Source organism: Danio rerio, chromosome 15, assembly GCF_052040795.2.
Source record: "Danio rerio strain M-AB ecotype USA chromosome 15, GRCz13ab, whole genome shotgun sequence".
NCBI classification, from domain to species: domain Eukaryota; kingdom Metazoa; phylum Chordata; class Actinopteri; order Cypriniformes; family Danionidae; genus Danio; species Danio rerio.
In genome coordinates this window covers 18,041,552-18,069,117 of record NC_141035.1, presented here as the reverse complement: position 1 = coordinate 18,069,117, position 27,566 = coordinate 18,041,552, and the positions used below count along the sequence as shown (strand labels likewise).

The 27,566-nt window shown below is 36.7% G+C and overlaps 1 protein-coding gene and 1 long non-coding RNA gene across 2 annotated transcripts in view; one reads left to right on the top strand and one right to left on the bottom strand.

Moving 5' to 3' along the window:
* LOC137487733 (uncharacterized) overlaps window positions 1-27,566 on the bottom strand; it is a 753,637-nt gene that overhangs the window by 634,985 nt on the left and 91,086 nt on the right. The window lies entirely within an intron of this gene.
* ywhag2 (3-monooxygenase/tryptophan 5-monooxygenase activation protein, gamma polypeptide 2) lies at window positions 296-9,187 on the top strand. The gene is made up of 2 exons (XM_087283875.1): window positions 296-516; window positions 7,197-9,187. The coding sequence occupies exons 1-2, from the start codon at window positions 430-432 to the stop codon at window positions 7,851-7,853; spliced, it is 744 nt and encodes a 247-aa protein (XP_087140001.1). The 5' UTR covers window positions 296-429; the 3' UTR covers window positions 7,854-9,187.

The following is a 27,566-nucleotide window of genomic DNA, read 5'->3' as shown; positions in this document are numbered from 1 at the left end:
TGTAAAGTTCTGTGGTTGAAGCTGTCAAACTGACATCAACAGTGAGGGAAACCCAAAATGAAATGTTCAGATTTTGATTGAAGATTACCAAAACAAACATTTAACGTCAGTGGATTAACTTGCACAGATTAATTGTTCACACAAAGAATAACAATGTGCGCTAGCAAATTAAGCATCGCAAATTATAATTTGACACGGACTTAAGTCATACAGACCGTGGCGGCTTGCCACAGTACCCACGTTTATAGAACCCTGACGTAGCGCTCCAGCGGGTGAGGAGGGGCGAGGGTGGCCCGTCGGCACGAGCACAGACAGCGAGGAACAGCTGCAGAGAAGCTCTCGTTCATTGAATTACACCGCATAGCTCATACAATATTACTATTCCTCCCCAAAATACAAATAATATCGCCCAAACCATAACCATCCAACATGGTTGACCGCGAGCAGCTGGTTCAAAAAGCCAGGCTGGCAGAGCAGGCAGAGAGATATGATGATATGGCAGCAGCCATGAAATCGGTAAGTCATTCTTTCAATTACCCTTGGGGTTTTATTTGTTTGATGGTTCCGTTTGACCAGCGGTTACTAAATCTATCTATCTATCTATCTATCTATCTATCTATCTATCTATCTATCTATCTATCTATCTATCTATCTATCTATCTATCTATCTATCTATCTATCTATCTATCTATCTATCTATCTATCTATCTATCTATCTATCTATCTATCTGGAATATAACACGAATAAAAGGCTAAATTGTGATATAATTGTCGTATCATGCAAACTGTCAGCTCAATACATTTGAAAGAAAAACGGTGATAGTGACTGGTCATATGGTGATGTTCGGGTAAAATATCGCTAGGCTACACAATACTGTGGTGTAATAATTTTTGGGGTGTTGATCTATGATTAATCAGTGCTTTATTAATGAGAGTGCAGTGGATCGGGTGTAGACTGTCTGGATCTTGGGCGGTGCCTCCTGTCTTACCCGAGCCCACACTCAAATGAATGAGGCGACACATGACAAATGCATAAAGGTCTGTTTCAACAGCTTTCACCATTAATAAAACAAACAACGAAATAAAAAAAAAAAATCCTTTTTTTTTATTTTTGTCAAAAGTGTTGCTATCCGTATCATCCTGCATATCATGCTAAGAAAACGGGATGTTAATTAATTGTACACTATATAGACAGACTTTTGTTGTGGCTGCTAGTATGTGTATTGTCATAAATGCGTTACATATTAATTTTCTGTAATCAGCTAAGCTAAGCTGCCTTAACCTTTGCTTTTCTCACGCATCCTCATAATTTAGCCATGCCATCCCATATTCCACATATGGGAGTTATTAAGATATTTCCTCTAAACCAACGTTAGAGGCAGCAGCATTCCTTCCAGAATCTTCCATCCTTGTCATATTGCAGCAAGGTCCATGATTCAGATTGGATATCCCTTCTCGTTCTCGAAAGTCATTGATTTCTTTGTTATTAAAGCAAATTTATCTCTTCTGTATTGATTATTCATGTCACTTCTGTTAAATATTTTAACATTATTTGCTTAGGACACCATAATGAATTCATTTAAGGCCTTATGGCTTCTCTATGTGGGGGGAGAAAACATCTGCATCTTAAGCTCTTTAGCTTCTTCACCGTCAGCATCCCCACATTATTCCCATCTAACTGAGGGCATTTAGGAGACTGTAGTCTCACACAGGCTTATGGAAATTAAGGAGGACCCCTCCGTTTCTGCTATGTCAAGTGTTGACATCATGCTTTTTTTCTGCATGGGTGTCATCTAGCATCTCTTGTTTCTTGAGTGATTGAATGGTTGTTTGCCATGGCAATACGCTTCTGATTTAATTACAATGTGCCTACATCAGTAGTCTTTATTTAGGGTGTGTTCACACCTGGCAGATTTGGCTCACTTAAAACAAATGGTATTGCGATTACTCTTGTTAGTGAGGTTCATTTGATTAAAGGCAAAGTTCATCCAAAAAAGAAATTCTGTCATCATTTACTCACTCTTGTCTTTATGAGTTTCTTTCTTCTGTTAAACATAAAAGAAGATATAATGAATAATATATATATATATATATATATATATATATATATATATATATATATATATATATATATATATATATATATATATATATATATATTCAATCATTTTCCCTTATTTATCAGGGGTCGCCACAGCGGAATGAACCGCCATATAAACAGTTGAAGTCAGAATTATTAAAAAAATATTTTCAAATGATGTTTAACAGAGCAAGGAAATGTTCACAGTATGTCTGATAATGTTTTTTTTATCTAGAGAAAGACTTATTTGTATTATTTCAGCTAGAATAAAAGCAGTTCTTAATTTTTTTGTAACAATTTTAAGGTCAAAATTATTAGCCCCTTTAAGCTATATATTTTTTCAATGGTCTACAGAAAAAAACATTGTTATACAATATCTTGCCTAATTACGCTGATCTGCCTTGTGAACCTAATTAACCTAGTTAAGCCTGTAAATGTCACGTTAAGCTTTATAGAAGTGTCTTGAAAATGATCTAGTCATTTAATTATAGTCATCTAGTCACATCAAGTGATTTACTGTTATCATGGCAAATATAAAATTAATCAGTGATTAGAAATGAGTTATTAAAACTACCATGTTTAGAAATGTGCTGAAAAAAAATCTTTTCTCCGTTAAACAAAAACAGGGAAAAAATAAACAGGGGGGCTAATAATTCTGCCTTCAACTACTGTATATGCATATAGATAGATAGATAGACAGACAGACAGACAGACAGACAGACAGACAGACAGGCAGACAGACAGACAGACAGACAGACAGACAGACAGACAGACAGACAGACAGACAGACAGACAGACAGACAGACAGACAGACAGACAGACAGACAGACAGACAGACAGACAGACAGACAGATAGATAGATAGATAGATAGATAGATAGATAGATAGATAGATAGATAGATAGAAAGAAACCTCTTACCATTGCCTTCCATAGAATTTAGGTTTACAGCTTTCTTCAAATTATCTTCTTTTGTGTTTGCCAGAAGGTTTGGAACCACTTAGTGGTGACCAAATAGTGAATAAAGGTTCATTTTTGGGTGAATTATTCCATTTTAGGGGTGAACGCTGCTATAAAAACCTTAATGGACACCTGAGATCACAGAAAAGTTGCATCTCAGTCTGCTTCTAAAGCAAATTTTGTATGGCTTTAACTGAAATATGAACATGACATGGACTAACATGAACTAAACCAAACACTTAAAGTTCCTTATATGCAGCCAAAAAATAAAAAATAATAAATCAAGCATGATTAAACAAACCTGTTTTTTTTTAATTGTCGTAGATGTCAGAAATGCCCGATCTTTATTTTTGTTTTAGATTTATACTCCTGTACATATTTATAAGCTCTTTAATGAGTTCTCATCTAATAAAAACATAATTTTAGACTTAAAACTGATAGGACTGCACATGTTTATGTTATGTTTGGTAAGCTCTGTTGCCAAACATGTCATAAAAAAACACAGTTTTTCATATTTAGGTCTTATAAATGCCAGGATAAATATAAGGTTATTAAGCATGGACATCAAAAGAATAATTCGCACATTGAAAACAATCCATGCAACTAGACTACAATGCAAAATCTGTCTGTATGTAATTCAGACCAGATGTGTTATAATTCATTAGCTGTGATTTGCATAAAATAAGTCTTAATTGAAAACCAAAATGTGCAATAGTGTATTGATTGGAAAACAGACATCTCTGCCAGATCAATTCTGCTAAAATGGTTGTATTACCTTACTCGCCATATTACCTTGGTCCAAATCCCACATGGCCATTAAAAGGGTAGGTCATCCTTTCGAGGATTGTTTTAGCATGCCGGACATGCAGTTTTAGCTTCATGGATCTGTGGGGGAGATTTAAAAGCAGTTTGACTCTAAAGTTACTTCAGTCCCATAGATAAAAGCCCATTTAGCCACGGACCTGATGGGAAAGTGCCCACAGGCCTCCATTATCTCGATGTGTTCAGCTAGAGAGACAAGCAGCAATAGGCCATGCCTAATTCACACTGGGGGAAGATCATCCGGCTTTTTACTTTAGATTCGTGAAGGGCTTCCTTATGTGTAAATATTTGCATCCGATTGCAACAGGGCTAACGAGGTTACCTGTCACCCACCACAGCTATCTGTCAAGTCATTGCTGTGTGAAGCCAACAAATCCAGACACAAATAGCAATAGGTTTCTTTCATTTTTAAATAAAACCCTTTCGTATCCTCCTTCCTGTTTTTTTTTTTTGTTTTGTTTTTTATGAGCCCTGTCTTCCTGTTCTGCCAGTGTTCCTGTTTTCTACTCTGATATATTGATCTAAGGTGTCTCTGAAATCCGCTCTCTTTGTATTCTGAGGAAACAAATTTAGCTTTTGTAGCACAGATCTAAAATCGGAAACCTTGATCTGAGTCTTGTTTAGTTATAGTTGATAGAAAACAAATTACAGTGAGATTCTGATGACGTGAATAGATCTGAGATCTGAAATGTGCAATCAAACTCGTTTTACGTATGTACTGTGGTCGTCCCAGTTTGGCAAGGGAAAAGGTCAGGGAGTAGGCCACTGTAACACATGAACTGCCGCTCAGCGATCGTGTTAACTTACACTGCAGCTGCCCTAGGGGGTATGTGGGAACATTTCGCCTCCCGCCCCTGCACCCTATGCTCACCCTGCCCCCACACTCGGCTGAAGTGATTTCACCTCTAGTGTATTGTGTAGCGCTAGCGCTCCGTCATCTTGCTAGATAGCATTGGACTACTGTACAAAATGAGACGATTGCCATGGAAACTGCGCTTGGCATATAGCTGGAGCTCATGGCTGCAGAGTGCGTTCAGCCAGCTGATGAAGCTCTGTGTGGATATTATCATTATGCAACTACAAACTCGAGTGTTGTTTGTTCATTTTATTGTTAAAATTGCTGTAAATGTAGTGGTTGACTGACACAGATCTTCTAATGGTTGATGCTGTTATCTTAGTTAGCACAGTGACAGATTTATTGTTAAATAACATCATACATTTGAAAAGTCTCAATTTGAAAGCCAGTGCCCCATATGCAGGGCAATAATGAAAATCCTGCTATTATTTTTTCTCAGCCAGATTATACAACTAAAAATTCTTTAACAAACTCCAACTTTGATGAAAAACCTTTCACATTTTTCTTCCTCCATGCATACCCTCAAAACCTTCATGTCCAGCAGCACGCAACTGAAGTGGATTAACCAGTGGAAATGATCAATTATTTATGATTCCATAATATATTGCCTTATTGGCCAATACATACAGATATCACAGCCAATATATTGTGCATCACTACTGCTCATAATACAGACATTTGAAAAAATGGATAAACTGGAAATACACTGCTGGTTACGGTGTTCTTCCACTGTTTCTGGTGTGGTCTAAGAATATTTTATTCTGATGAAGTATACAGTAAATACTGTATGATGAAGCAGCCAATTGGATATAACAATTCATAGTTTGAAATAAAGGATTTAAAGTCTTTTAAGTCACATTTGAGCTGTTGTAATTTATCAATCAGTTTTATCAATCAGTTTGCACATTTATCAACCAGTTTGCACCAACCAACTATAAAGAATGGCTAGAAATAGGGAAGATAATGCAACACTGACCAAAGACATCCAAACAAACCAAATAAAAATGACATGAATAAAATGCTCAAGACAACCATGCATGGTTGTTGTTTTAATCATGTTTATCATTTTGTTCATTATAGGTTTCTGAAACAATTCTCCTTTGAGCAGATCATGGTTTGTGTGATGGAGGAATTCCCGAAGCTTTTAAGACTCATTTACACATTTTAAAGGCTTTTTTTTTCCACAGACTTTGGATGTTTAGAAAGTTATTTGACAAAATATACATCATAAAAGCCACTTTTGGTTTTTTTTTTTATAGGTTTTGACTTTTAAAAAATGGAAGCATGATAGCTATTGAAAAGTATAATATACCAATTGACCAATTGTACCAAGAGAACTGATCTACAAGAATGAACACACTTAAAAGTGTCAAATATTAGCTGATGAAAAGATTGCCTACTAATAACCCATGAAAAACTTAGTCCCTCCAGGATTTTTTGCCATAAAAACAAACCAAAATTGTTGCTGTGTTTTCACAGAAAAACCAAGAATTAAAACAAATAATGCCACATGTTTTGAGAAACAAAATAATGTCCTGGGGGTAGGGTTGGGTCGCGATCCTCCGCCCCGCCACAGATGCAACAGCAACCCGCTCGCGAAAAATACACATAGCCCAGTTTACATTAATATGTCTTTGTTTTAAAATGGCATTTTAGAACGAAAATGATCCACGTCACCCATGGCGTTTCAACTGGCATTTCTGAACAGCCCTCCGTCTGCTGAAAACGCACATAACGTGACCACACACATACACACTCTGTCATGCGCTGCAGCGTATGTGCGCGTCTGAGCTCCAACGGTCAGTGGATGCTTTGAGCACAAAACCCCGGAGAGCAGTGCATGTCAGACAGTTTATCGAGGATGTACCGCTGGATCGCGTCTCATTATAGTTGTTAAATGTGATGTTTAATTAATCTTGTCTCTAACCAATGACTCTTCTGTCTTTTTATCTATCAGGTAGCGTGACACAGTGTTAGTACACTTCTTCAGTCTTTCGCTTTCGTGCTTGTACTTAGTAATTTTAGCGAAAACCTCAGATACTGTTGGTTGATTCCTGTTATTTGTGCACCTTTATTACCAACCAAGTTTGTCGTCGCCATAATAAAGACACAGATTACTCTGCCTATTCATGCTAGAGTCCTGCGGAAAAAGCGACTGATAGGTGGCAATTTGTGTATAACTTCTCTTTAGTTATTGGTTATGGGTAAAACAATGTCTATGCATGTCAGGTAGTTGAAACGGTTGGCTACAATTGATTAATTCCTTATGATTTAATTATTCGTAAATATTTCATTCATCACCGCCTACGATGACAAAGTCAACGTCCATCGCAATGTTTCAAATTAGACATTGTACAATGCCAAATTGGTTGACATCGCCCAACCCTACCTGTAGGGACTGACAAATTGTAACTCTCATTACCTTGTTGGATGTTGTGTGTGTCTTCCCTCAACCAGCGTTCTGTCTTCTTCCTTCGCAGGTAACCGAGCTCAATGAGGCCCTGTCCAACGAGGAGAGGAACCTCTTGTCAGTGGCGTACAAGAACGTCGTAGGCGCTCGCCGCTCGTCCTGGAGGGTGATCTCCAGCATCGAGCAGAAGACCTCGGCAGACGGCAACGAGAAGAAGATCGAGATGGTGAGGGCCTACCGGGAAAAGATCGAGAAGGAGCTGGAGGCCGTGTGCCAGGACGTCCTCAACCTGTTGGATAACTTCCTGATCAAGAACTGCAGTGAGACCCAGCACGAGAGCAAGGTCTTCTACCTGAAGATGAAGGGAGATTATTACCGCTACCTGGCTGAGGTGGCTACGGGCGAGAAGCGATCCACCGTGGTTGAGTCCTCCGAGAAGTCCTACAACGAGGCTCACGAGATCAGCAAGGAGCACATGCAGCCCACTCACCCCATCCGGCTTGGGTTGGCCCTCAATTACTCGGTCTTCTACTACGAGATCCAGAACGCTCCGGAGCAGGCCTGCCATCTGGCCAAGACGGCCTTCGACGACGCCATCGCAGAGCTGGACACCCTCAACGAGGACTCCTACAAAGACTCAACCCTCATCATGCAGCTCCTCCGAGACAACTTAACACTGTGGACGAGTGACCAGCAAGACGACGAAGGCGGAGAGGGCAACAATTAAGCGCCAGATGACCTCTCTATCTAGAAACATACAAAACGGCTGGTGGACTTTGGCAGCAGCTTTTGCCATGGTTTCCTCTGCAGCAGCAGTTCTTTATTTTTCCACGAGTTAAAAGAAAAAAATATCAAGGGTGGTAAAAAGGGGGGGCTGAAGTCCTAGTTTGAATATATACAGAAATATATATATAGTTGAATGGGCCTCCCTCTTCTTGGTTCTCTTTGACATTTGCCAAAACCACTGAAATGTCAGTCAATCAGCCGGAAGCGGTCCTTGTTGTTGTTGGTTGGGAATGGCAGCCTCACACTGGCATATGGACTGATGTATTTCTTAAAGGGATGCTGCTTATTTACGTTTTGAGTTGAAAAGCAATTCAAAAGAAGCGTTTAGGTGGCGTTCTATGGGTAAAAATGGTTTTAATGGTTCCATAGTATTAGCTCGATTTATTTGGTTATTAAATGGAAGAATTTGTATTGGTTGAATGCACCTAAATGAATTTCAAGTTCATCACAATCTTCACAGCTTGATACTATCGGAACCATTCAGTTATTTTGAAGGACCGGTTGGGGGAAAGGCAGAGAATGACCTGGTTATTTAAAAAAAAAAAAATAACGAAAAGAAAATAGGAAAAAATATTGCAGCTTCAAAGTTTGTGGTTTACTTCTGTGTTTAATTTATTTTTGCACTTGCCAAGTATACTGTTTTGTCAGTGTAAGATAATTACAACAATACTATCGATTCAATATTGTGCATGCTGGTGATGTATTTATACAATAGCTTGACTTTATTAACTTATATCTTGGATGTTATGTATTCCTATAATTGAAAAGTAAACTGGCTTCATATTGTTTATTTATAATTGATCAAGATTTCGTTTTGATTTGCTATTCCAAAATTGTGATTGTTAACAATAAATCGATCTGTTATGGGCGTTGTGACATGGAATGTTTTTTCTTTAGCTAGGCTGACTTTTGGAAAACACTACTGATCACTTAAATGTACCGGTGTTTTTCTTGGTAAATTGTAACCATGATGACATTTGTTAAGCGACGTTTTGCTCTCTGAACCATATACGAGTGCTCTTTTTGTCCTATTATGCACATTGAACGTGTGGTTTAAACAACAGTGACGTTACCGAATCAGTGTTTCAGAACATGGACCATAAAATTGTCTTTGGCAGTATTTTTAAATTCATTTATTTGCCTTTTTTTTCCTTTTACTTCCTTTTTTTACTTTTAGCTGTATCCTGAGTGACAGTATCTTGAATGTGAATAACTATGTAGCAGTTGCACAAGAGCCAAAATAATTATAACAATAAAAAGACAGAAAAAAAAGAACCCAAGTAGTCATAGATGCATTATGTCAATGCTGGTGGTGTGTACTGTTCTTCTATCGAATACTCGATGTCATAATTACTTCAAATTAAGAGTTACACTATAGTTAGCTCAATATTTGCAATATTTAATCAATTATTGATATTTGTTGCAATCATTATGCCTTACCAACCAATCTTTAAGACATAGTTTATCTGAATATTTGTACACATTTACTAACTCTCAAGTGATTATGAGTTTCCTCCCTGCAGGCACAGGACAGTAACATGAGATCATATTGATGTTGTACTCAAACGTACCCCAATGTCGTGGAGATGTTGGGTTTTGTTTGGAAATGAAAATTGGGTTGACATCAGAACCCAACGTCAGGCCGATGTCAATGCACAACCTAAAGTCAACTTAAAATCAAACCATATCAACGTCTAATCATGTTACACCCTGACGTTGTGTGGACGTTAGCACAATGACATCTAACAGACATTGGATCAGACATTTGGTCACTATCAAACACAACCTAAAATCAACCAAATACCAACGTAACTTGACATCTTTATCAAACAACAAAATAACGTTGTCCTTAGATGTTGGCTTGACACTGAATTTTGGTCACCTAACGCCATGATCTAAATCAAACCTAATATTAGCAACTTATGATGTTGTGTGCCTACTGGGTTCCTTCTGAAATGAAAAATCTGTTACTCACCCTTCAGTTTTTCCAAAACTGTTGCTTTCTTTGTTTTATTAAGCACAAAAATATTTTCAAGAAACTTGAAAACTTGCAACTATTTCAATCCATAGTAAGAAAACAAATGCTATAGAAGTCCATGTTACAGGTTTCCAGCTTTCTTCAAAGTATGTTTAGTGTTAAACAAAACAAAGAAACCAACAGTTTTGGAAATGATGAGTAACAGATTTTTAATTTCAACTATCTCTTTAAAGGGTTAACTCATCTCAGACCTTCATCATTTATCCACCCTCATGTCATCCCAAGGAACAAGAATCATAAAAAAAATCTGATAGAATTCTGCCTTTCCATTGAAAAAACTAAACCCTAGAACATCAATATATTCCATATAAATAGTTTTTTGACAATAATGTAGGCTTATGTCTGTCGAACATAAATGCTTGACATGCAAGAATGAACACCATTGGTTCTTGCAGATCAAACAAGCATGTTTGAGCTTCTGTAACCATATTCGAAAGCCAAATAATAGTCAAAAATAAATGTTATTGATCGCCTTTCTTAAGATTTGGATTCTTGCTTGATTTGTTTGGAGTTTTTAATGCACCAAAGAAAAAAATGTTCAATGGAGGGACAGAATTCGCTCAGATTTGAAGTAAGAAAAATCATGATTGAACCTGAAGTTTTCAACAGCAGGAAGGTGAATGAATGCTGTTCACCTTGTTCTTCGGGTATGAGCGGGCGCAGCCATTTGAATCTTTTTGGCTCGAGACTTACGGTCTCATTCACTTCCATTCATTTTTAGATATTAAAAACAGCTTGTTCTGCTGCTTGATGTTGCAAACGGACATTTTTCTTATTATACGATTCAGCTTTGTCTGTATAATCATGCAAACACTTGTTTGTTGAGCAACCATTTTTTGCAGTTTATTATTCCTAGACATTTCTCCTATAAGCAACTAAATGAGCACACTTGAAGAATAAGGTCAATAGTCTTGCATTTTGTTTAGGTTTTTTTTACGTGTGTGTGTGTGTGTGTGTGTGTGTGTGTGTGTGTGTGTGTGTGTGTGTGTTTAGAAGCACACAATGCCAGCAGTTTCACTATAGTGAATCCTCAGCTGAATCTAACACCAGATTTCTGTTCCTGCATTGCACCTATATTCATGATTAGTGCTCAGTGCTGCATTGCAGAGCTCACAACTCCACAATATAATAATATGCTTGACATATAAATATGCCTTGAGAACAAAATAAGCAAAACAATTGATTTGGTAAGATCTGCATGCATTAATACGATTTGCTATTTTGCAAAGAAATGGCTGACTACAATTTTTTTTCTGGTCACATGACAAACCTTCATGCCTTCCGTTTGACTTCATTATCAGCATGACTAATTATTTGAATAATTACCTCACTGCTGCTAAACTGGGATCTCCAATAAAACATAACACTTGAAGGCCACACAGAAATCATTGCATTTCTGTTAGATTTCTGTCATTTAATGCAGGTAAAACAAAATTGCAGGGTGAATTACCAGTTTTTTCAGCATTCTGCTGCAGCCTCCTACAGCAACCCACACCCAGTAGAGCACGAGATGAATTTCTCTGCTCAAAATGCTCCACAATAACAGCCAATCGCAGGCTCGGCGAACTGTCATATCCTCCAATCCCCAGCATGTTGCTAGGGCTGGAGGAAAAAGAAGAAGAAAAAAAGAAAAAAGCATCCTCTTCCCCACTGGCACTGTGCAGACATCTAGAGCAACCTGCAAAGAGATAAACATCAGAACATCAGAGACACCATTAAAATTCAAGGGAAACCTGTCTCTTGTTCACACTGAGACTCTGTCATGTAGAAACCACAATTTTCTCCTGCATTATGATCGGATGCAAGATAGAAATATGATTGATATGTTTGAATGAGATTCAATTGCTCCCCTGCTCACCATTTATCAGAGTTATTTAGTTCTATTCTGTTGACGCTTGATCGCTTCTGTGTTTGATTGACTGATAAACAGGGATGTGGAACAGGATGCCGTACTTCTGCTTTAATCTGGAGAAGCAAAGGAGAAGAACATTCATTAACACATCGTTCCATCCGCGTAAAGCTGAATGCCATGGATTTATTGTTGAAGATCCCATCGGCCTACTGTAAAAATTACTTAAAAAGCAATAATTGAGATATCTTTGTTGTTATGATTGTTATGGGAAATTAATTGACAAAGTTATAGATGAAATTCAAGTCAACAACTCACAGATGGGTATTTAAAGGGACAGTTCCGTCAAAAATGAATGAATCAATCAATCAATCAACCGACCAACCAACCGACCAACCAATTAACCAAATGAATCAACCAACCAATCAAACAAATATATCAATCAACCAACCGACAATACAACCAACAATCCAATCAATCAATCAACCGACCAGCCAACCAAACAACCAACCATCAATTGACCAACCAAACGAATAAATCAACCATTCATTCATTCATTCATTCATTAATTCATTCATTTATTCATTCATTCATTCATCAATCAATCAATCAATCAATCAATTAATTAATTAATTAATTAAAGTATATTATAGGACTACTGATACAGAAAAATTTAATAAAGTGACCTGCACTGTTTAAACGGATTTGATTTCTCATACTATGGGCTCTATTTTGAAGATCCAGGCAAAAATTGCAAAGCGCAGGGCACAAACACATTCAGGGTGTGTCAGAATCCACTTTTGCCAATATAAGGACAGAAAAAATCCGCTTTGCACTGCAGCGCATGGTCTACAAGGGTTGAGCTTATGTTCTTAATGAGTTATAGGTGTGTTTTAAGAATAAACCAATCAGTCTCATCTCCCATTCCCTTTAAGAGCCAGTTGTGTTGCACCATAGCGCATTTGCTATTTACATGACGACTTCATAAGTGGAAAAACTGAGCGTTTCACTAGCAAGATAACAGTTAAACAGACCATTTGCAGCGCGAGAATGAGAGATAAGTCCACTCATTATCTACTTTCACTTTCGCTCTCGTGGATAGGGACACCTTGTAGGCACAAACATCAATTAGCCTATAAATAATTATTTTAGCTTGTTAAGCGCAAAGATTTGTTTTAAAACTATTTCTAAATTCAGTTCTAATTTTGCTAATCCAGCAAAATGAATAAATGAACAATAATAACAAAGTTACATCCAAATACACATGCTGTGCCCCATATGGTCTAAAACCTGACAGGTGGACAAATAAGCTTGTTTTAATAAAGCAAATATAAATATGGATATAATAAATAATACTGCTAAAAATAACATTATACAAAAGCAAATTGTCACGAATAAACGAGATGAAGAAGGCATGAAAGTATACGATTTTTATATTTATGTAGGCTAGAAAATAATTTTTTGTAATATTTTAATCTTTTATATAATCCTATATATATCCTAATTATATCCCATTTAGACTTTAGACCGGCTTTGTTCTGGTCTATTGAAAAATCTATTACAGTTTCTCTATCTATGCATTTGCTATTTAAACAGCGTGGCGCAAAATGTCAAAACGACTCTTGCGCGAAGCTGAAACTTGCAAACAACATTTGCGTCGTGCCTTTCACCACACTGCGCTGGGTGTATGATAGGGCCCTACATATTGTTTCAAAATACAAAAAAAGTAATATAATTTACTTTATTAAACTGTGGAGTTTTTAATATCAAAAGTTGTAGTAGCAGAATTAGTTACAATAATACAATTTAAAAGCATAAACACACCGGAAACCCTTTTCTATTATGTCCCTGTTTTTTTTACATATGTTCAAACACATCAGTTTCACCATAGTCCACAATTAGACTACCAGAGCTTTAATATTTCAGGTAACACTTTACAATAAGGTTCATTAGTTAATGCATTTACTAAAATGAACTAACCATTAACAACACATGTACAGCATTTATTAATCATAATTGAACATTTACTAATGCATTATTAAAATTCAAGTCTTTGCTTGTTACCATTAGTTAATGCACCATGAGTTAACATGAACTAATGTATTTGCATTAACTAACGTTTATCAACATGAACAAATACTGTAGTAAATGTATTGTAAAAAATGTATTAATTAATTAACATTAACTAATGAACCTTATTGTAAAGTGTGACCATATTTCACACTTCAGATGAGATAATAATCGTAAATGGTTACTAATGAAGCAAATTTGATCAGATATCAGAGATTTACATACATGCAAAACATCATCCATAAATTAACCTGTAGCATCCTTATGGATTTTTTTTTTTTTTGTTTGGGCTGTTTTAATACAAGTAGTCACCATAAGGTGTCTTTTTATTGAAATTATCATGACAAAAAAAATAATTCCTCAATGAAGCCAGCTTAGCATCATTACACTTCAGGTGAAAATTGTGCTATTATACAATTATTAATTGTACAATTAAAGTTTGTATGTGTATGTGTGTGTGTGCGTGTGTTTTGTTAAGGATATCAGGGTTTGTTTTGTATTATTCTGAGCAATTTTAGTGTATGAGGTGTAGAAATAGTTATTTTTTAAAATGCAAAACCAAACAAATGAAAAAACATGTCAAATGAATCTTCCTTCTGATCACTTGTTTATTCAAAACAGACTTTTTTTATGTAACTTTTAAAACCTGAACACAAACATTTAGCTGTTTATAACATTCCATATTTATTTATTATTTAAATAATTAATGTAAAGTGAGTAGTATTAATAAAAGTGTCAAAAGTACGGTGATGTGTGTGTGTGTGTGTGTGTGTGTGTGTGTGTGTGTGTGTGTGTGTGTGTGTGTTATTTTTTTTATATATATATTATAAAAGTTTTTTTTTTTTTAATGTCAGCTTAAAGATGCCTCTCATATGGAGAATGAAGTCAAATGCATTGCTCAGTTGTGAGTTTTTCACAGACTTTAACAGAGTGTAAAAATCTTGATGGTTCTGTGGGTCTCATTTATGAAATCTGATCTTTAATTTACATTTTCTATTGGATTCAAGTCAGATGATTGGCTGAAGCATTCTTGATTTTCTTTCTCTTAAAAGCATTTGAGATTTATTTTTCTCGGCTGTGTTTTGGGTCATTGTCTTGCTGAAATGTTCATCCTGGTTTCATCCCACTAATGTAGATGTTGGCGGCTAATATTAATTTATAATGAGGAAGGGCAGAGGGTTGCTGAAGAACTACTGAGAGATTTCAGCTGCTGGACTTTCCCTGTGTTTATACACCTTCCTTTGTTTACGTGTTTAAACTTTTTCCCCGTGTCATTTCACTTTATTACGCATAACTTAATTTGTAAATTAACTGGATCATTTTTCTTTGCATATATGGACTTTTTTGATTGTTACCAACATCCAGAGAAAATTTTGTGTGAAAAAAGAGACGTGTTAAATACTTATTTCCCCCCTGTATATGTGTATAAACACTAACAAATTAGCATCAGTTTGACAACATCGGCACAAAATTTCTCACAACACATGCAACTACCACACTGCAAATAGCACAATGTGCTGAGCACGATGGAAATTTACTTTCATGAGTTTCAAACATTACATTTAATATCTGGTTATTAGATTACAATTAGTCAGCTATTAAAATAAAATTGTGTACAGATTCATTTGTCAGATTATTCGGGTATATATATATATATATATATATATGTGTGTGTGTGTGTGTGTGTGTGTGTATATACCCCTTTGAAGTCTTTTATTAATTTTTTTTTCATTTCCCAAATGATGTTTAACAGACCAAAGAAATTTGCACAGCATGTCTAATATTATTTTTTATTCTGGAGAAAGTCTTATTTGTTTTATTTCAGCTAGAATAAAAGCAGTTTTAAATTTTTTAAACACCATGTAAGGGACACAATGATTAGCCTCTTTAGGCAGTTTTTTTTTTCGATAGTCAACAGAACAAACCATTGTTATGCAATAACTTGCCTAATTACCCTAACTTGCCTACTTAACCTAATTAACCTAGTTAAGCCTTTAAATGTATATAAGTGTCTTTAAAAATATCTGGTAAAATATTATTTATTATCATCACAGCAAAGATAAAAGAAAACAGTTATTAAAAATGAGTTATTAAAAGTATTATGTTTAGAAATGTGTTGAAAAAAATCTGCTCTCTGTTAAACAGAAAATGACAAATTCATGGGGGCTAATAATTCTGACTTTAACTATATATATATATATATATATATATATATATATATATATATATATATATATATATAGCTGTTGGACAATATAATGTACTTTTGAGGCTTTTTTTGGTGAGAATGTAGTTGTTTTGTAGCAGAGCAAAGATGGTTGACGTTGTCCATCCACAAGACAGCATAATAAGCCCTTAGAGGAGAAAAATTCAGCATAAAGCTGCGGTCACACTGGGCTTTTCCTCCCATAGACTCCCATTCATACGCACGCAAATGCTTCAGACTGGAAACGCAGGGTCATGCGTCAAATTTCGCAGGTTGCTGCGGTGCAAAGTTCAAGCTTGGTGAACTCTGACCTGCGAAATCGCATCACTTGACTGCGTGAGACCAATTATGGATCAAAACATGACCTCTCTGGTCAGAAATTTAAAATATGGAGCAATCGCTTGCTTTTTTAAATGCCTAATAAGCTTGTTTAATCCCACCCCTTTTCCCAGCGCCACACGACAGAATATCGCACACAAACTCTAGTGTGACCAAAGCTTTAAACTACAAAATACAGCTGATCAAATCATTATAAACCAAGTAAGTGACATTGTAAGTTGATCTCTGTTTTTGTATATTTGTCAAACCCTCAGCTCATTTCTGCTCCACCAATCACCATTCTCCCTCACAAACGACGTTTCTCCAATCCCGTGAACCATCACCAGCCTTCTAATCACGTGCACTGCCCCACCCCCCCCCCCCCCCCCCCCCCATCAAAGGACACTATAAAGACCCACCTCTTTCTTCCACTTAACGACCGTTATTGAAGTCGGACGGTTGTCCTCACCTTCGCTTTTTCGTCTTCTCTTTTTCTTCCATGATCATGGATGCTCCTTATGTGCCTTTGGACCCTTAATCTGCTGATCAAGGGAAGTGATAACTCTTGTATGGTGTTTATTTGAAGATCTACCATTTACCTAATGAACTGTGTGTCTGCATGCTCACCTGCTGATGTTCCCAAGAATAAACTGTGTGTGAGATTGCTAACATCAGATGTTTACCTTCTGAGCAGTTGAAGAAGATCTTTAACAGCGTTGACACCACTCTCCTGATTACTCACTTTCATTCAGTGACTTGTTTTGAATAAAACTGATGAAAGATAACCATCTTTGCTTCCTTGTCTACCAGCATGACAATATTGCAGTGCTGTATTCAATTCACTTTATTGTATAGCGCTTTTACAATGTAAGTTGTGTCAAAGCAGCTTCACATAAAAGATCATAGTAAATTGAAACAGTGTAGTTCAATTTTCAGAGTTTTAGTTAAGCTCAGTACAGTGTGGTTTAATAATCACTGCAGAGAGTCCATACACTGAAGAGCAAATCCATCGATGTGAAGCTCTACCGATCTCGAACCATGCAAGCTAGTGGGTACAGTGGCGAGGAAAAAAATCTTCACCAATTGGCGAAAGTGAAGAAAAAAATCCTCGAGAGAAACCATACTTTAATTTGGCACGACCATTTCCATTTCTCCGCTGTACAAACATCTTGTGCAGAGCTGCAGTCTCAGCGGCGGAAGCTGGAAGCTGAACCTCAGTGAAGTCACAGGAGCGTCACAGGAATCGGTCTCATGCTCTCCACTCATCCATGACCACCACAGTAGCTGCTCAGGATGCGGCCTGGTCCAGGATATGGAAACCCTGGGATCATCTCGTCGCTGGTCTTGGATCAAATCAGTGGCGCTGCACAGTCTGAGGACCGCGGGATGAGTATCCCCAGATGGAAATAGAGAAAAAAGAGAATAATTAGCGTAGCTGCTGTACATAGTGTATATAAACGAGATGCAGAAACCTGTGTGGACCACATTCATGTATCATATAGCTAAGTGATGCACTTTACTAAACTAAGTGTATGCTTTACTAAACAGATAGGTTTTTAATCTAGTTTTGAAATGGGAGAGTGTGTCTGAGCCTCAGACGTTATCAGGAAGGCTATTCCAGAGTGTAGGAGCCATAAATGAGAAGGCTTGACCTCCTTTACTCAACTTTGCTATTCTAGGTACTACCCATTGACTGTAAAATAAATGGACGTAGTATCCATGACGTCACCCATAGGTTTCTGAAAAGCGCAAAAGTAGCCACAAGTAGGCGTGACCAACCGTCGCCATTTTGTTCGCACGTCATCACACCCATAGTGGGATACCAAACAAGGACAAAGAGGTGGAGAGTGAGTGGAGCTTTAGACACCTGCTGGCATTTTGCTTGGACCTGGTTTAGACAGACTTTATTTTGGAAGAATGCTTAATACTTTATTACCTGTGACTCGTTTGTGTTCTGACCTCATGTGCTTGGTTGTACACTATATCAGTAAAGTGTTAAGACTTTTTAAAATGTTGTTGCAATACATTGAGCCACAAAACATTGTTCTTATAAAATTTTCCTAAAGGAGGAAAATGTGATTTACTTCCAAACACTTTAGATCATAGTCTGTGTTAGTAAATGCAAGACTATTGATGAAATCCAGCATAACACTGTGTGATAAACGCTTCAGATGACTGTTATAGAGCCTACAGCTAATCAATCTTTCAGAATCTGGAGCATTACAGCTCTAAATATAAATTTAAATGATAAATGATCTTAAATAAAACAAACACATTTATAAAGATGGTATATAAGTATAAAACTTTACTCACATGGGAAACGGAGGCCACGTGAACGTTTGTGAGACCTAGCGAGACCTAGCTGTCACTCAAGTGGCCATGCCCTTAATTATGCAAACTCAATATAGCCTAATATAAAGGGAACTGATGAGTTATAAAAAAATTCACCCCCTCACAGTTGTCATGAAAGGTAATATTAGCGGTATGAACCAAAATCGTTCTTTGTACCAGGCTGTAAAAACCATTTTTTTGCTGTAAAGTTGGCCATTGTGGGCTGAATTGAAATTTGCTCTATTATGGAGCCAGGACTAGCGGAAATTCGATGAATTGTAGTTTCAGTTACTTCCGTATAGGCTTCCCGAGGGAGAGTGAGAGGTTGCTGCTTGGTACTACTAGAAGCCCTAAGTTTTGAGATCTTTCTGCATCTGAGATGAATAGCATACTTCATAACTTAGCGATATTTCTCAGATGAAAGAAAGCAGTTTTTGTGACATGTGATATGTGATTTACAAAAGTTAAGTTGCTGTCTAATATGACACCCAGATCTTTTATAGTAGAGCTAATGCTGACTTTGTATCCCTCTAATTGTAGATCGAGTTGCAAAATCTTATGTGTACAGGATTTAGGCCCAATAAGTAATAATTCTGTTTTGTCGGAGTTTAAGAGAAGAAAATTGTTGATCATCCAGTCTTTAACATCTTTAATACACTCAGTTAGCTTTGACAGTTCAGACGTCTCATCAGGTTTAGTTAAAATATACAATTGAGTATTATCTGCAAAAAAAAAAAAAAAAGCTGATCTCATGTCTTTTAATAATGTCTACCAGGGATAGCATGTATATTGTAAACAGCAAAGGGCCTAAAACTGATTCTTGAGGCACCCAATACCTTACTGGGCTGACATGTGAAGGCTGTCCATTAATATTCACAAACTGGTCACGGTCAGTTAAGTATGACTTAAACCATTGTAGAGCTTGTCCCTGGACAACTGTAGACTTTAACCGATTTATGAGGATACTGTGGTCAATGGTGTCAAATGCTGCACTAAGATCGAGTAAAACTAAAAGCAAGATGCACCCTTGGTCAGCAGCTAGGAGTAGATCATTGGTTACTTTCACTAATGCAGTTTCCGTGCAGTGAAGAGCCCTGAAATCTGACTGAAACACTTCCAAAACATTGTTCGTCTGCAGAAAGGAGCATAATTGGGTAGAAACAACTTTTTCTAGTATTTTAGACATAAATGGAAGATTTGAAATAGGTCTATAGTTAGCTAAGTTGTTGGGGTCTAGTTGTGGTTTTTTAATAATAGGGTTAATAACAGCTATAGCTTATAAGAATTTGGAACATGGCCTAAAGATAAAGAAGAGTTGATAAAGTTGAGAAGAGGTTCTCCTATAGTAGGTAGCAACTCTTTCAGTAATTTTGTTGAAATTGAGTCCAAAATAGACGTAGCGGGTTTAGAGCTATTTATAATTTTATCTAGCTCTTCCTGTTCTGTGATTTTATAGCACTTTAGGTTATTTTGATTCATTGAAATGTTCACTGGGGGCGAGGCAGTGGTGCAGTAGGTAGTGCTGTCGCCTCACAGCAAGAAGGTCGCTGGTTCAAACCTCGGCTTAGTTGACGTTTTTGTGTGGAGTTTGCATGTTCTCCCTGCCTTCATGTGGGTTTCCTCCGGGTGCTTCAGTTTCCCCCACAGTCCAAAGACATGCGGTACAGGTGAGTTGGGTAGGCTAAATTGTCTGTAGTGTATGAGTGTGTGTGTGGATGTTTCCCAGAGATGGGTTGCGGCTGGAAAGGCATCTGCTGCGTAAAAACTTGCCGGATAAGTTGGCGGTTCACTCCGCTGTGGTGACCCCGGATTAATAAAGGGACTAAGCCGACAAGAAAATTAATGAATGAATGAAATGTTTACTGGATCTGGAGTATAAGAAAGTTTAACATCTTCAATTTTCTGTCAAAAGCCTTCTATTTTATCACTAAAAAAAGTCATGAAGTCATCACTACTAATTTGCGGCGGAGCATTTTGTTCCAAAGATGACTGATTATTTGTTAATTTAGCGATGGTGTTAAATAAGAATCTGTATTAATATCATATAGTAATTGTAGTGTATTGAGTGGGAGATGGGACTCACATTTTAGGGATGTATGTATTTTGTGTTGGCCACTCTTTGTATAACCCTGAGTTACCTTTTGGATGGCCATCTGTTTGTTTCAAATGAGTCTCCTGTTTTTGTTACTGCAGATTAGTTCAGTAAAAAAGAGGAAATGCCCGCATGTGTTTAGCATTTTTCCGTATGACAAACACAACAGTTGTCTAGTAGTGTTTGCCTTGCTTTGACTTTTTGGGGTTAATTATTGTGATATCCTGATTAGAGAAATACTGGGAAATGTCTGTAGAGTGATGGCATTTTATGCCGTTCAGCCTTATAATCTCAAAATGCGAGCAAAATCATCTGTTTTGTCACCACTTTAGTTTGTGAAGTAGCAACAGTTTCTGCTGTTCTGACGTCAGCTGCAGATGTGAATAATTAGCTAAAGAAAGTAATTCCTCACACAAAAGGATTTTTGACTCTCTGTGTTTGATTTTCTTTTTTTATATGCACGGTTATGCCATCAAACTGTTGTATAAATGCAATATCCCGCTCATAGCAGTGCAATATGACTGCCATTAGTGTGATATTGCTCATAAATACCAGCCTGATCTCACAAGAAAACGGAAGTATTTTACCTTTTGCCAGTTTAGTGGCTAATTCATACGAATTCGTACAAGTTCAGTTGTACGAAAATGTACGATTTTAAAAAGGAGGCGTGGCACCTAACCCCAATCCTAAACCCACCTGTCATTGGGGGATGAGAAAATCGTACTAAATTGTACGAATTAGATTGTACAAATTCATACAAATTAGCCACTAAATCAAAAAGTTACGAATTGCTGTGAGATTGTGTTGTATATACACTGTAAAACCCAACAGTCAACTTTATCAAATGAGTGTATTTAACTCAAAGTTGACTGAAAGTTATTTCTACTCATTTGAAGTGACTTAAAAGAGTTTTGAGCTCAGTGTTGGTAATGAGTTAATTAAATACTCATTACTTTAATTAAATGAAGAAAGCTCACAGTACTCATGTAGATTAGCTTTTTAACTCAAATGGTTTGTAGCTGTCGGTTTCCTTAAAAGGTTTGAGTTGCCTTTACTTACTGGTTTTTACAGTACTCAGTTGGTTGAGTTCTCTTCATTTATTGGGTTTTTGCTGTGCTCAAATTGCTGCGTCCTAGGCTCTTCCGTCCTGACGACCTGCACCCCAGTCGAGCCGGAGCTGAACTCCTGTCGGACAACATCTCCAGACTACTTCGCACCATCTGACTAGCAGGTAAAAATTCACAAAATTCACACTATAGCCACCTAGACTCTTGTTCACCCCACTTAAACATCAGTAACGCATATCTGGCGAATCCTATAGAGACTGTGTCTGTTCCTCGTATTATTAGATTAAGAAATAAACGTACTGTGTGCTCCAGGAAAAATCTAGTAAGAATCAAACCAGGAAAACCAGTAGAAAGTGAAAATACAAATTTCGTAAAACTTGGTCTCCTAAACATCAGGTCACTTGCACCTAAAGCACTTATCATTAATGAAATAATAACAGAAAACAATCTTAATGCACTCTGTCTCACTGAAACCTGGCTGAAACAAAATGACTATATTAGCTTAAATGAAGCAACTCCTCCAGGATTCTTATATAAACATGAGGCTCGTCAAACTGGTCGTGGTGGTGGAGTTGCATCAATCTTTAGTGATTTCCTTAATATTAAACAGAGAAACGGACTTATGTTTAGCTCCTTTGAAATATTATCGCTTAATGTTCAGCTTCCAGATACTATGCAAAAACCTATGTTATCTCTCGCTTTAATCACCATATATAGACCCCCAGGACCATATGTCAAATTTCTAAAAGAATTTTCTGATTTTATTTCTGACTTACTAGTCAAAACTGATAAAATGCTAATTGTAGGTGACTTTAACATCCACATAGACGACGCTAACGATACATTAGGGCTCGCGTTTATGGATTTAATACACTCACTTGGGATAAAGCAAAACGTTGTGGGTCCAACCCATCGCTTAAAGCATACATTAGATCTAATTCTGTCTTATGGAATCGAGGTTATTGACGTAGACATTATACCACAAAGTGATGATATTACAGATCACTACCTCTTACTATATAAGCTATGTTTACCTGAAATCAGCAAACCCGCTCCAATACTCCGCCCTAGTAGAACTATTGTTCCGTCAACTAAAGATGAATTTATAAATAACTTACCTGATCTCTCTCTATTTCGTAATGCACCCGCAAACTCAAATTATCTTGATGTAGTAACCAGCAGTATGGATGCCATCTTTACTAGCACACTAAATACTGTGGCACCCATCAAATTAAAAAAGGCTAGAGAGATTAAAACTATACCATGGTATAATAGTCATACTCGTGCGCTCAAAACAGCAACCCGCGCCCTGGAACGTAAATGGAAAAAAACTAATTTAGAGGTCTTTAGAATTGCGTACAAAGACAGTATGTCCAGCTATAGGAGGGCTCTAAAATCTGCCAGGACCGAGCACCTGCGCAAACTGATAGAAAATAATCATAACAATCCTAGATTTTTATTTAACACCATCTCTAAATTAGCAAATAATCGGTCATCCTTGGAACAAACTACTCCACCGCAAATTAGTAGTGATGATTTCATGAATTTTTTCAGTAATAAAATAGAAGGCTTTAGACAGAAAATAGGAGATGCCAAACTTTCTGCACCGGCTTATACTCCAAATCCTGTAAATATTTCATTAAATCATAATAATAACCTACACTGCTTCAAAATCATAGAACATGAAGAGTTAGTAAAAATTATAAATAGCTCTAAACCAGCTACGTGTATGCTGGACTCAATTCCAACAAAATTACTGAAAGAGCTGCTACCTGCTATAGGAGAACCTCTTCTTAACATTATCAACTCTTCTTTATCTATAGGGCATGTTCCAAACTCTTACAAGCTAGCTGTTATTAAGCCTATTATTAAGAAACCGCAACTAGACACCAACAACTTAGCTAACTATAGACCTATTTCAAATCTTCCATTTATGTCTAAAATACTAGAAAAAGTTGTTTCCACTCAATTATGCTCTTTTCTGCAGACGAACAATATTTTTGAAGTGTTTCAGTCAGCTTTCAGGGCTCACCACAGTACAGAAACCGCCTTAGTGAAAATAACCAACGATTTACTCTTAGCTGCTGACCGAGGGTGCGTCTCGCTATTAGTTTTACTCGATCTTAGTGCGGCATTTGATACCGTTGACCACAATATCCTCATAAATCGCTTAAAGTCTACAGGTGTCCAGGGACAGGCTCTACAATGGTTTAAGTCATACTTAACTGACCGCTACCAGTTTGTGAATCTTAATGGACAGCCTTCACAAATCTGCCCAGTAAAGTATGGGGTGCCTCAAGGATCAGTTTTAGGCCCTTTACTGTTTACAATTTACATGCTACCTCTGGGAGACATTATTAGAAGACATGGGATCAGCTTTCACTGCTATGCAGATGATACTCAATTATATATTTCCACTAAACCTGACGAGACGTCTGAACTTTCTAAACTAACTGAGTGTATCAAAGACATCAAAGACTGGATGACCAACAATTTTCTTCTCTTAAACTCAGACAAAACAGAATTATTACTTATTGGGCCTAAATCTTGCACACAGCAGATCTCGCAACTCAATTTACAATTAGAGGGATACAAAGTTAGCTTTAGCTCTACTATAAAAGATCTGGGTGTCATATTAGACAGCAATCTAACTTTTAAAAACCATATATCCCATGTCACAAAAACTGCCTTCTTTCATCTGAGAAATATCGCTAAATTACGAAATATGCTATCCATCTCAGATGCAGAAAAGCTAGTCCATGCTTTTATGACTTCGAGACTGGATTACTGTAATGCTCTATTTGCTGGCTGCCCAGCATCCTCTATTAACAAACTTCAATTAGTACAAAATGCAGCAGCCAGAGTTCTGACCAGGTCTAGAAAATATGATCATATCACCCCAATTTTATCCTCCTTACACTGGCTGCCTGTTAAATTTCGTATTGAATTTAAAATATTACTTCTCACCTATAAAGCTCTAAATAATCCAGCTCCTGTTTATCTAACCAACCTTCTGTCTCGCTACGAACCAACTCGCTCCTTAAGATCTCAAAATTCAGGGCTTCTGGTAGTACCTAGAATAGCAAAATCAAGTAAAGGAGGTCGAGCCTTCTCTTTCATGGCTCCTACACTCTGGAATAGCCTTCCTGGTAATGTCCGAGGCTCAGACACACTCTCCCAGTTCAAAACTAGATTAAAGACCTATCTGTTTAGTAAAGCATACACTCAATGCATCACCTAGCGGGTTCCACACTGGCTTCTGCATCTTGCTTATATACACTATGAACAGCAGCTAAGCTAATTATTCTCTTTATTCTCTAGTTTCACCTGGGGATACTCATCCCGAGGTCCTCAGATTAGGCGGAGTCACTGATTGGATCCAAGACCAGCGACGTGATGATCCCAAGGATTCCATATCCGGGACCAGGCCATATCCTGAGCTGCTGCTGCGCTGATGGTCGTGGGGAGTGGAGAACATGTGTCTGATTCCAGCAACGCTCCAGGGACAGACGAGTCTTCATTGAGGCCATCTTCCAGCTTAAACCACGGCGAATGAAGTTCTGCACAAGACTTTTGGCCAGCGGAGAAATTAAAATGGTCGTGCCCAACTGAGTCTGGTTCTCTCAAGGTTTTTTTTCTTCACTCCCATCAGGTGAAGTTTTTTTTTTTTTCCCTCTCCGCTGTCGCCACTGCCTCGCATGGTTCAGGATTGGTAGAGCTACGCATCGATGAATTTGCTCTATTCAGTGTTTAAACTCTCAGTAATGATTAAATCACACTGAACTGAGCTAAACTGAACTGAACTGAACTTAAACACTAAAACCTGAACCACACTGTTCCAGTTACTATGACCATTTATGTGAAGCTGCTTTGACACAATCTACATTGTAAAAGCGCTATACAAATAAAGCTGAATTGAATTGAATTGAATTGCTTGGTTTACTCAAATGGATTAAGTTTACAATACTTATTAGGATTAGTTTGTGAACTTAAATGGTTTGTTGCAATCGGTTTCCTCAAATGGTTTGAGTTACCTTAACTTTTTGGGTTTTACAGTGTATACAAAATATATAATGTTACAAAAGCTTCTTTTTAAGATAATGTTTGGATATTTTTATTCATCAACGTATCCTGTAAAATGCACTTAGCTATTTAAATTATTGATAATTGTTTATTAATAATACTCTAAAACCCGATAGGTTAACTCAAACCATTTAAGTTCTGACACAATGGTTTGAGTACGGTAAGCTTTATATATATATATATATATATATATATATATATATATATATATATATATATATATATATATATATATATAGATAGTTAGATAGTTAGATAGATAGATAAATAGATAGATAGATAGATAGATAGATAGATAGATAGATAGATAGATAGATAGATAGATAGATAGATAGATAGATAGATAGATAGATAGATAGATAGATAGATAGATAGATAGATAGATAGATAGATAGATAATTTGTGTTGATATCGTCCAATATTTAGAGTAGGTAGTTAATTGGTTAGAACAAAACAAAGTCCAATTGACTATATAACTCAAATGGTTTGGTATTGCTTCTAGTTCTCATTAAAGTTAACACAAAAATATAATTATTTAAATAATTAACTCACAACTCATTGGGTTTGAGTTCTGCCAAATATAATCAGTTTATAGGTTCCCATAACACAGTTTCATTAAGTCAAAGTAATTTTTTTTTCAATTATGAGTTAAACTAACTTATTTCATTTAGTGATTTTCACTGTTAGGTTTGACCGTGTAATAGTAGTAATAATGGTCTCACTTATTGATAACGGACACAATTATTGATAAAGCATAAACTGTGACTCTTTATCTCAATAAACATATTTACTGCTTATTAACAGTAAGTAATGTAGTAGTTGTGTTTTCAACAGCTTTAAATGCAAACCATTCAGAATCAAGAGTCGGAACTATCCATTTCATTTATTTTTCTTTGGTTGCCCTTTTCACTTGCAGTGTCTTGCCTTAAAAGAAAGCCTCCTAGTAACCGCCGACACCCTAGCAACACCAAAAGCACCCTAGCAACTGTAAAGCACACTGAAGACCATTAGACTTGTCTGGTAAAAGTGAAAGCTTTTTCACAGTAAAACCTTTATGCTTGATAAATTTTTGATAAATACAATCTTAAGTGCATTCGTGATGAAACAAAGGTTGTTGTTTGTAAACTGTTGAAGTCACTGTGATTATCATTACAGTTTATACACATTATTTTCATTTGTGCTCTATTGCTCTTTTGTTATCATCATATGTTGCATGTTTTACACTTTTAATTTAAAAAGAAGGATGAAGAAGAAGAAACTCCTCGAGTCTGCTGAGATAATGGTTCTCACTTGCTGAAATGTTGTCTCCATTACAGATTCCCCTGCTTTATTTTTCAAAAGATTGCCATTAAAGTGTCCCTGGAGTTTGTGTTGCTAATCAGAGAACGTCCTCACAGGGGCACTGCAGTACGTGTGTATGAGCACAAGTATTGCACATTTTAAACAGTGGAGACCTGGCTGTGTGTGCAACTTTTTTGTAGCACACTCAAAAAAAAATATATAAAAAAACTGTCATTGGGATGGTACCTTTTTAAAAAAGGTGCACTTTTGTACTTTTTGGAATCTTATTTGTATTTTTAAGGTATCAATGTGGACCCTT

Coding starts and splice junctions, on each gene's coding strand:
- ywhag2 (XM_087283875.1), top strand. CDS start 430: ATGGTTGACCGCGAGCAGCTGGTTCAAAAAGCCAGGCTGGCAGAGCAG. Junction 517..7,196: donor TGGCAGCAGCCATGAAATCG/GTAAGTCATTCT, acceptor CTTCCTTCGCAG/GTAACCGAGCTCAATGAGGC.